At 33.3% G+C, this 12,123-nt stretch overlaps 1 protein-coding gene across 1 annotated transcript; it reads right to left on the bottom strand.

The window, feature by feature from the left end:
* Positions 1-4,290: 4,290 nt before the first annotated feature.
* Positions 4,291-6,601, bottom strand: LOC140039520 (uncharacterized). Its single transcript, XM_072085130.1, has 2 exons — positions 6,019-6,601; positions 4,291-5,731 (listed from the first exon to the last, which is right to left on the bottom strand). The coding sequence occupies exons 1-2, from the start codon at positions 6,559-6,561 to the stop codon at positions 5,705-5,707; spliced, it is 570 nt and encodes a 189-aa protein (XP_071941231.1). The 5' UTR covers positions 6,562-6,601; the 3' UTR covers positions 4,291-5,704.
* Positions 6,602-12,123: the final 5,522 nt, after the last annotated feature.

Raw genomic sequence — 12,123 nt, forward strand, 5'->3', positions numbered from 1 at the left:
ATTGAAAAATTATAAACACGGAGCTGCCCTTTAAGTTACCCAGAAACACTACCGTATCTCTTTGTGCATATATCAATTCTAACAATTGTGGGAAATTCCCCGTGTGTCGGTATCGTATAATATTGATTTTCTCAATACTTTCATGATTTCCGAATCGAAAATCGAACCATAAATGTTTACAGAAGCTAGAATACAAAAGATATATGCGCGTATAAAACACAGAGTAGGAGTGTCTGTGGAGCTCGGTGGCGCACGCGCTCTTCTTTCTGTAGCCACACCAGGAGGGGTTTATTTTACAACTCCCTGGCAAAACTCAATTGATCAACTTGTTCATATCAATTGCTTTTGCCAGAATATCATCATAATTTAACTAGTTTCTAGATATCATTTGACCGACATTTCATTTTCAAGGTTATTAAATCCAATATTCAATAAATTACATCTGATTATTTGATGTTTAGTTAAGCGTGCCAATATGAGTTTGTTTATCAAGACGACCGTAAATGGTATAAATTATAAAGCCAAGATGGTGGCATTACCTACCCTCACTGTTGCTTTAATTCCCTGTGATCTCTGAGAACCTCGAATTGATCCATTTCTACTGAATTTCCCTGAAAAGTGAGGTAACTATTTAAAAAATATACCCAAGTGTTAATTTTCTTTTCACTTATCTTGTTTTTACATGGTTAGACTTGACAAACTGAAGTGGAGAAATCTACTAAACAAATTACATATGTAAATAATTACAATAGCTGATTAATCAGTAATAATATAATCAGGGAAGAGTTTTAACTCTTCCCTGATATAACGTTAAATCATTATAAGATAATAAAAACAAAATGTAGGCCTACTACTGAAACGTATCAGTGTGCCATGGTATTACTCGAGTCGTAAATTCGTTTTGTACGGCCAGAATTCGGAAGGTACAATAAGAAAACATGCCATTTCCACTTCTTAAAATTTCACTCAAAATTGCCAAAAAAATGTATAAGGTAACATGCTTATAAAATAAGTCTCAGCTTGAGTTTAGAAAGAGTGAAGTAGAAAGTGTCGTGAAGTTACAACCATGAGACTATAGGACACAACTTAGGAGGGTTGAACCCTACACTTTGGAATTGGAAGGCAAGCATTAACGACCGCAGCTTTCAACATGTACGCCTATATTTGTTCTGTTTATTTATATAACGTGTTGTCGATGATGATTGTGTTACATACAGTTTTATAGGCTTTCGTTGTTTCACTGGCAATAACTGGCATTATTCGATACCGTAATATAATGGCCTTAAGATAAGATAAGATAAGATAACTTTTATTGATCCTCAAAAAGGAAATTCATTGCTCGTCATAATAACAAAGAAAACACAATAAAAACAAATATAGCATAAAACCATTCATATAAAAACATCTAACAAATTACAAGATAAAATTATCTTCTTGACTTCCTGTACTGGATGATACCGGAGGGAATAAAGGATTTAGCAAATCGATTTGTTTTCACACTGAGGAGCCTCAATCTACCACTTGGATTAAGTTGGTCTATGATCACTTTGTGGAGAGGATGAGAGGCATCCGACTCAATGCGTTCGAAATCTTTCTGGAGGTGTTCTAGGTGCACATCGGTAAAGGAAGGCAGTTCCAGACCAATCATTTTACCAGCCCGACGGATGAAAGTTTCAAGGCGTCCTTTATTCCCTCCGGTAACATTACCAGCCCAACAGGAGAGGCAATACGTCCAAACACTACAAATAACGGATCTATAGAACGAAAGTAACATCAAATCACAGGAGTTAAATTTATATAAAGTTCTCATACAATACATTCTGGGATTTAATTTTTTGCTGATGAAGTCTATATGGTCTCCCCAACTCAGTTTATCATTGAAAACAATTCCTAGATACTTGTACTGGTCAACAATTTCAATTTCTTTACCTTTGATAGTGATTGGTTGAAAATTAAATTTATGTTTAGTCCTAAAATCAATGATCATCTCCTTTGTTTTTTTATGCATTTATTTGTAGATAATTATCGTCACAAAATTTAACAAATCTTTGTATTTCGCTACGATAATTGCTTAAAAAGAAATGAAAAAATGGATTCTTACCCTCTGAAGGTGTTTGTGTCCGTGTTACTACCTTCTTATCAGCCATTGCAAAATTATTTCAACCATTTAATCTTTAAAAATATTATTAAACTCCTACAAAAACAGTGTACCATGGTTAGATGCAACTGAATATTGATATAGATCTAACTTTCCTTCTGCCTTTATTTCTGTCTTCCACTTGGTTTGCCATAATGATTGATACCCGACAAATGAATTGATTATTATGAAATATTCAACACTTGAGGAAGAGAGAAGAAATGGGAAGGGGAAATAGGGGTTTATTTATTTATTATTTTTGTAGATTCGTCCCACTTTTATGTAATTTGTGGTACATTTTTTTAATCTAATTAAATTTTAAAATGTACCATTATTAATTAGTTTGATAATACACCGTATTGTTTCACATTTACGATATTAATACAATTGGCCCAAAAAACGTATTTAAAAGGTGTACTTTAGAAATTACTTCCTTAAGCGTGGTTCCCACTAGCGACGCAACGCAAGGACGTAACGCAACGCAAGTGAATTGACCAATCACAAGCGATGGCTTATTCGCTTGTGATTGCTTAGTGTCTATAACTTCGCTTGTCATTGGTTAAAACGCTTGCGTTGCGTTTACATCCTTGCGTTACGTTCTAGTGGGAACCAAGCTTTATACTTATTTCTACTTTATTTACACCTAAATATGTTTATTTTAATTATTTCATGGTAAAGAAGAAAAAAGAATTGTTTGTACATTACTGTAGATAAAATTAATATTTGATGATATTGATAACAGATTTTTAACTGAATTAATTAATTTATGTCTAATTTAGTTTTCATCGAAATTTACCCGCTGCAAATCAATCCATTGTATTTCGAAAATCGGTCATTGCGTGTTAGAAAATTTTAAAAAAAACCCGTCACTTCCTAGAAAAAGAAGCGAATAACTGATAAGGTGCACGCAGCATAGTTAAGTAGCTGTGTAGTCATAAGTGGTCAAGTAGTCCAAAACTATCATAAGTTTGTTTATCATTGTAATCTTCTTTCTCTCGTACCTTATCGTAATGTTGATTTACCAAGTTAAGCCTGAAATCAGCAAACTGGAGAGGGCTCCTGACATTTCAAACGCATACGGATTTATTTCGTCACCGGGTATTGTCACCGCCATTTACAGGATGATATCAAATACAATTTGACAAACTTTAACAAAAATACATGAAACTACATTCAAACATAGGAATTTTAATAAAATTGAGTAAAGAATCAATATTTGTTCTCAATTATGACGCTAGGCCTACTGGTTTTTACTGTTTGTTGTACACAATATGTACAATTAATTGTGTATCGCTACAAAAGGCGAAATTAATCAACTTAGGCCAATGTATTGTTTTTATTGAGGCAATAATAAAATTGCCAGCTGAAATCAGTAAGATTTTTTATTTTATAGAATTCTTGTTTCAAGCAAATGTTTTCTTAAAATAAGTAATAACTTATTCTATAGATTCTTGTTTCAAGCCATATTTTCTGAAGTAAGAATTCTTTTTAAAAAAATTACTTATTTTAAAAAATATAATTTTTTTTTCTTACTTAGAATTTTGTTGTGTGATGATACTACAGTTGTACTCAGATAACACGGTAATCAATGCTTTGAACTATTGGCGGGGAATAGTATATTTGAGGCGTTTATTACCAAACATCACAATTTATAATCACTGCACTTCCACTACAAGGCAGACGTGTGTCTTACTTGAGATTGTAGTAGAGTTGTTTTCGTCGTGATAAAAATAGCTGTTTTCGTTGTGATAAAAATAGCTGTTTTTGTCGTAATAAAAATAGCTGTTTTTCTTGTGATAAAAATAGGAACGAGTGGAGAAATCTAGTGAGGTGTATGTATTTCCAAGGCAGCCCAGGAGGAAAAGCACATGTACCTCTCGGAGAAAATAGACCTATTCATTCATTCATTCTATTTTTTTCAAATAAAGAATAATTATAACAAAACACTTGAAATTAACATATCTTATTACTGTAATGGAAATTGTTTAAGGAACTTTAAGGCTAAGTCTTCAGAGGATATTCATTATAACGATGGTAAATAAGTAATTCTTCAAGTGTCCTTTGTGATCAGCTTCGACTGGATGGTCCAAGGATTAATACATAGAAAGCAAACGTTATTACCGCCGTCGTCGTCGTCGTCGTAAAACTGAATAAAACAATGATCATACTTTAATTTATTTCTAAATTTATTTTGAAGTTGACAAATGTAAATATTCAAAGATAAAAACACAGAACCCACTAAAGCAACTTTTTACCCTTAACCCTTAAATAATTGTCAGAATAATTATACTGAAAGAAACCAATATATTAATTATATCATTTTTAAAAATAAATAATACTGGTAATTTAAAAAAAATGGTAATTAAAAAAAAAGGGTAAATAAAATAAAATGGTAATTAATCAAATCTCTGTTAAGTTTTAATGATTCTGAAATTATATGTTGAAAGTAAAACCAGCAAAGAGTCATTCTTTCGTATAACGAGCATTTTGAACATTTTAGGTAACTTTACTCCCTGTATATTTCAGACATCAGTTTATAAATTGACATTCTGGACGTAGAAGTATAATTATGAATTTGTTGAAACACAAGAATTTAATTTAATCAGGAGAAAAAAACATTATAATTTTAAATCTGTATCGATTTACATTCTAAACTTTAGTAAACAACAGGCAGTCAATTTAATGTTTTTAATTCATTGTAGCCAACATGAGTTTGAGGATCCAGTTATAAAATATATCTGATAACATACAAACCAACATGTAAATTTGTTACTTTTGTTTTCAATATTATAACCACAATAAAAAAAAAATAGGGCAAAGCCAAGCTTATGGTACGTATCTTTTCTAAACAAAGATTTAATTGATAAAACTAAAACAATTGATAATGTCTCAAATATATTGACACAAAATACAATGTGTATTACCACAACCAATCGAAACTACAATGTTTCGATAGTCTTCTAAACCATCTTCAGTGAAATAAACTGATTAAGTGGTTGCTAAATCTACTATAACAAATTGCATGTTTGCAAGAAATTCATTGAGAATAATAATGGTAATAATAATATTGTTGAAAAATGTTAACTTTTGAAGGTGATTTTAAAACATATAACAATAAAACAACCAAAGAATTTGAATTCTACTAAGACCACAAAACTATTTTAACAACATTTTCCAATATAAATTCTTACATACTATCACTACAACAGTATATTCATGTAAGTTATCAACGGAAATATTTTAAGATGCGGGTATTTTTATTTGTTTTAGATATTACGACCTTCGGAAATTCATTATTACTGATAGATACAGCAGTGTATAATCAAAACATAAATTGTGTTTGGTTCAATTTCCATTAAAAAAAATAACACTTAAAACCCACAAAACCCACACAATTTAATTGTTTTGTTATCAATCTTATAATTGGTTTTAGCTTTTCGCATTTTCCTTCATCAGTATAAGTTGCTTTTCTTCTTTCTTTGAGATTTTTCTTTTTCTAGAACTGCAAGTTTTTCTGCAACTTGCAGAAAAACTTTGAAAAAGGCTCTTTGACCTTATTTTCTCATTTTAGTTGTTGTAGTCTCTAGGATTCATCTATAAAATACAAAATGGAAAAAATCGCATATTTATTGTTATTTATATGCGGCCAAATTGAAAATTTATCGTTTAGGACTGTAAATAGAGGTTAAAAGTCGGAATAATTTTATATACACGAATTCCTTTTGTTCTTTATTTCCCTACTTAAAAGTGATCACAAGATTAAGTTGTGTTATAAATACTGCTAGGTATAGTCAGTATCACTCCTACGACACAAATCAGTAAACATGTTGAAAAAGAGTGTTGATATAATACGCTTTTAGAATATTGACAAAAATACTCACTCGTTTCTGGTTGGCAGCATACTCCTCCAAATAACCACGAAATCTGAGTATGGATTGTTTAACCTGTTGCTTTTCCCAGCAATCCAAGTTAAAATATGGCTTTTCCATCATACTTGTCAAATCATTGATAAGTTTACCGAAAGTCTCTACGTGACGTGCATCTTGTTGTCTGTCATGCATTTCGGCATACATACACATTTCTGTGGTATCTACTTGAAATACCTGATGTCTGGCCTGATCCTTTTCGGTCTGTAATGCACTGGCCTTCAGATATTTGTCGGATTTTGCATCTAATTCGGAAAACAAGTCCGGTATTTCTATGTTGATGTTAGTCTCACGTCTGCTGCGTATATACCATACACCCAGTAACACTTCAGCTAAAGTGTTGACAAAAAACAATCCGTCGCTATCAACGTCTTCTGAAAAACATCTCCATCCTAGACCACGTTTTTTAAGCCATATAATTATGTCATTTTTCAGATGTGGGATAGTGTGGTTTGGGCTGTCAAACAGTTGGGGAACAACAACTTGATCTTCTTCCATCGTAACGTTTGTACTGTGACTATGTACTATTCACTCGACAGGCTCTTCTGGTTGTGATTTTGCGGAAAGTCAGCTGCGAAATAAATAAAGCCTCCAGAAATACGCGCACGCTCATTGGTTTTGACCAATCAGATTACTTAAATTGACACGTTGAGAGAGACGGATGGGGAAAAAATATGCTTTTTTTTTTACAATTCTTAACATAGGGGATCGGATATAGGCCTATACAATATCATTTTATGTGTGCACATAGGACCTGTTGATTTTAGAGGTAATCCTGACGATTATAATAATGATTGAGAAAAAACTGTTTGATTCGTTAACTCTGTTGTTTCGGAAAAAAGAAATTCAGGAGATATATCGAATACAAAATTAGTACAGTTTAGTGTGTTACAAGTGTGAAATAATGTACCGGTACAATATAATGTAAAACCAAAACAAAATAACAACATAACATTATTTTTTGTATTTTGCAGCTTTAATAAAGTTTACTTAAGCGAGACACCAAACACAATACCTAACAAATCCGCCCAATTTGCCGAATTTTAGCTTGCAAAATAAAATCTTTGTAGAGTCTATTTAAAAAAACGAAGAACATAATTATTTAGGATAGACTTATGGGTGATTTTGATATTATTTTGCCTGTTATTAATTATATTAACTCCGCCTTTTTTAGGAGACATAATTAATTGTTCTGATGTAGTTTAGGCCTATTTGTTTGTTTTGTTGCTTATCTTCTTGAGGCTAATTTTATCAAATTTGTTTTTATGCAGTAATAAAGAATTTAATTGAATTATATGATTCATATGACATGACAAGCTGTGTTGCAGTTGTATTATCTTAAAATATAGAATAAATGCGGTCAAACAACATATGACATGAGATTTAAATGCAGATATATCGTAAATAAAAGAACAATATTCAAAGGGTGTATTGTACAGATGACAAGCCTATTGTAAAACAAGCCAACTGTGTGACAAGCTGTGTTGTATATCTATTTCTAACACATCGATGTGTTTCCTTCCTAGTAATGTTTGGTTCCCAGTAAACATCAATTGAAAAAGTTGGAAAACCCCAACCAATCAATATTCCTCACCTCCTAAGCGTGTGAATGGTTTTAACTGTTTGTTATCATCATCCTGTGTAGATCAATTGCATTATTTATTCTTCGCACAAAAGCTGAAACATTACGTTAAATCAATTTATTTAATGAATGTTATTAATTGAAAATCTACGAGTCGATAGTATTAAATTGATGGGCATGTGTCGATTACAAAATGAATTGACAACCGAATATGATATTAGAAAGACGAGTGTAATAATCTATGTTTCAGGTATAGAACATTTAGCCTGGGTGCAGAGCAGTTAATATACACATTTGCGGGAAAAAAGTATAGGAAAGCTTTTTTTTTTGTTTTTCTGATAGAGTATACCATATAGAATGTCAGAAAAAAATCCCCATCCCAGGATCTTAGGGGAATTTTTTTACGGCATATTTTGGCCTATAACACACACAAATGCCTATTAACGCACACAAATACCTATATAGGGAATAGGGAAAACCAATTAACGGTTTTTGTTACTTGCAGTTGTGTTTTAATGATTAAAATTAGTAGAGGCTTACTTTAATAACTACTTCTCATAGTAGTTGATGAATCGAGTCGATACGATGACATCATCATGCCAGAATCCAATATGGCTTCCAATTTGGCGGGAAAACCCCCATTTTTTTTTTAATGCATTTTTTGTCCACACAATGTACAGACTTACTATCTTAAAACAAAACACGAATCCACACAAATGTACATCTACCTACAGTAATTGTCCCCCTTCCCAGTCTTCCCAACATTAGGATGACGAAACCAAGATTTTGATTTAGGGGGTTTGGGTTGGAGCGGGGGAGGATTTGCGAAGACTTATTGGATCTCTATCTGGATCAGACTATGGATAATGCAGATTCACCTATTATGCATTTCTCAGACGGAACCGGAACATTTCTTGCTATCCACCTAAAAATTGACAGCAAATTACCGACCAGGGTGATAAGCTTTTGGAAAGGATCAGTATATTAAGAGACATCACTTTTGAGAATTATTCCTTGCACAACACCAGAGATTTTCTAAGCATTAACCTGAATCCTATAGTGATTTAACCGGCATTTACTCATTGTCGTACTAGTACAGGAAAGATATGCTCAGAATCAGTAAAAGGTTGAAAAAATTGCAACAGAATTTTTTTCACCACAATGCATTTCTATAAGGTCCTTATATGAACATACTAAAAGTCTAGAAAAATCCAGGTAGGGGAAAAAACAAAATGGCCGCCAATGGTGAAAAATGTCAAAAAATGAACAAAAAACATATATTGTATATCTAATTACCACTTGATAGCAGTTTTTATAATGCTTTTTATATTTCTTTAGTGTCAAACATTTAAACTGCAATATACATATTAATTTAAGTGCTATTTAGCAGCAAAAACACAAATTTAAGTATCAAGATATCAATCACCACGGTTATAATAATAGACAACGTAGTCCTATGCATTATAATGCAGGACTACGGTGTCTAATAAAACAGTTCATTTACAATAGAATTATACAATCTTACAATCTATTAATCCATTCATTTTCATTGTCCAGTTATCATCCTCTGTCTATAGGTAGGAATTAAGCATGTGCTGATGATGCCGTGGTATTCGTCACAAACAGTGGTAACTGGTGGTAAGTTTGTCATCAATGGACACATCACGCCATTTGTAACTTTCCATCCCCCAGTCTGTGGGTTGAAGAGTATTTTCTATCCACTGCTGTACCATGGTAATATACACGCAGGGAATGACATTTTGCAGCATTTGTTGTTGGGGGGAATCGACTTTATTTCAAGTGCTGTTTTGCTTTTTGCTACTTTCTCCCAGAACGTATTCCTCCATAGCGCTACCAATGCCAATTCCTCTGAGGCGATGGAATCTTTTTTTTGAAGACGTTTGGTTTTACAGAGTTTGTAAGCATACTACTGCCCAGGTGTTATGACTTTTTAAGATTAACACCTTTTTTTTTACCAAATAGATGGGATGTAGCATCACATCCCTGGATTACATGTATAAAAAGCAAATTAATTTTTACAGAGCTTCACACCAAGGAAAGACTTTACATGCATTCACAGTGCTCCCCCATCGAGAACATACAGTATTAAATCAATGAATGAAGCAACCGTGACAGAATATTAATTTAAGAGGAAAGAACATATATTATTACACATGGGTCAAAATCAACCATTTTTATCAATAGAGAAGCAGTGCACATTCCCTCACATATACTATTTCATCATTGATGGCTATGTTAGACAGTCATACACAATGCATCATTTGTTCAAAAAGAACCTTGTACTTTTCCTGCAGCCCTCTTTTACTCCATCGACTCCATACACACTGCTAGACTACTCAGAAACATTCATCTCACTGCCCACTGTATGTTATCAATGGGGGAGCACTGCTACATCAAACCTCATGGCCCGAAACACCAACATTTCAAGACATTTATTATGTACCATGTATGTTTGTTACGTTATGTGAAGGCAAAGTAAACTCTTGTGTTTTTATATAATTATGGGCCGTCAGTAAATTTGGTTTAGGAAAAGCTGGAAAATCATCACAGTTGGAGTTGTATGTCAAATTTTGTAAACTAAACAGTTTCCAAAAAAAAAGAAAACATTGCATCAGGAATTCGGCATTGGTAGCTCTATATGGAGGGAAGTCAATGGAGACTTTAGACAGCCTACTTTTCTTTGAGAAAGTTGCAAAAAGCAAATCTATTCCCTTGCTGCAAAATGTTATTTCGTGAGTCTTTATTACCAGGTAGGCCTATAGCAGTGGATAGGAAATACTCTTCAACCCACAGACTAGGGATGGAAAGTATTGATGACAAATTTACTACCAGCACCAGAGAAACTATTAAAGTTGATTAGATGTACCTGTAAATAAGGTTGTAGTTAAATGAATTGCAGTTGCAGAAAATATAGGTTGGACTGCTGCTCCACTATTTTTTAAGAATGCCACGGCATCAGCACATGCTCAATTCCCCACCAATAGATGGAGGATGAGATACTGACAAGATGAAAGTGAAATTACCGCATTTATTTGAATAAATGCCCTTGGTGGTTGGGGTAGTGGGGGCGTGTAATCGTCGTGAGGAGTTTATTCGGAGAGGCGTTTATTTTTGTGGGTGTAATGTGGTAACATGTATTAATCAAATAAATAAACCCTTTAGATATGAACAAATACAACACCATCATGTCATTCAGTGAATTCTATTACAAATAGAGATGTGTTAAAACACAATATTGAATGTGGCGAGTCGTACATTCGACGAAATAAATTCAAAATGATGTCCGATGGGGGCAGGGGAGGGGGTGCGCTGGTGTAGGTTATTCAAAATGATGTCTTATGGGGGAGTTTATTCGATCTTTCTAAATGTAGCATTTATCCGAATAAATACGGTAATAGATTGATTGTAGTCCAGTGATGGCGCAAGGATTTTGCTGGGGGGGGGGGGGTGGGGGGGAGAGCGCAGCTAGCATCAATTGGCTGGGCCATCAATGGGAGCGCACCCAGAAGTTCCAACAATATTATACCAGTAAAGGGTAGTTTTAGTCACTTTTAAAAATGAAAATCCTTGAAACAGCACTCAATGGGGTATTGTTTTATATTAGGAATTATCATCATATTGTCTACATATACTCCCGAAAATAGCCAATTGGGGAGAGGGGATGGGGGGCCGGACAGACTCCCTCACCCTTCCCATATGATCTCCCATCCCTATACCCCTCCCCACTGGTACCACCAATGTTGTAATATATTGTTATAACAGTACAAATGTAAACTGATTTATTATTAGACACCGTAATCCTATGCATTAAGCATAGGAAGGACTGCGTTTTATATATTATAACAATAGGGATATATCTAGATACTTAAACATTTGTTTTGCGGCCATTTTCTAATTAACAGCACTTAAAATAATGTGTATATTGTAGTTCAGATCTTCGAAACTGTAAAGAAATATAAAAATCATTGTAAAAACCGCTATAAAGTGGATTATTAAATTGAATTAGATCTACTATTTATGTTTTTTTGTCCTTTTTTAGGCTGGATTTTTCTAGACTTTTAATATGTTCATATAGGGACCTTATAGAAATGCATTGTGGTGAAATAAATTCTGTTGCAATTTTTTCAACCATATTTCATAGTTTTCCTGTACTATACGTACAAGACCAAGTTACTAACTAAGTTATTTCCTTATTCAACTCAGCCTCTTCATTAAAATCTGTTGTTAAAATCTCTACAACCAAACTCTTAAACTTGTGAGTGCAATAGGATTCATATGAATCATATTAGGAATAGATTAGTCCAACTATCTGATAGTTGGTCCTATTATATGCCATTATGTATATTGCCTGTCAATTTGTACAAAGATTTCTGAACACTGAGTGAGAAGGAATCGCTGATCAATGTGAAGTATCTTTTTGCTTAACCGAACTCTATAGGACGTAGATTTTGCAGGGT

The sequence above is a fragment of the Antedon mediterranea genome, chromosome 2 (genome assembly GCF_964355755.1).
Source record: "Antedon mediterranea chromosome 2, ecAntMedi1.1, whole genome shotgun sequence".
Lineage (NCBI taxonomy): Eukaryota > Metazoa > Echinodermata > Crinoidea > Comatulida > Antedonidae > Antedon > Antedon mediterranea.

What these genes read in the sequence shown, in the direction of transcription:
- LOC140039520 (XM_072085130.1), bottom strand. Translation starts at nt 6,561, where the DNA reads ATGGAAGAAGATCAAGTTGTTGTTCCCCAACTGTTTGACAGCCCAAAC. An exon ending in ATGCTGCCAACCAGAAACGA is followed by an intron (nt 5,732 to 6,018) that starts GTGAGTATTTTT and finishes TGTATTTTATAG; the next exon opens with ATGAATCCTAGAGACTACAA.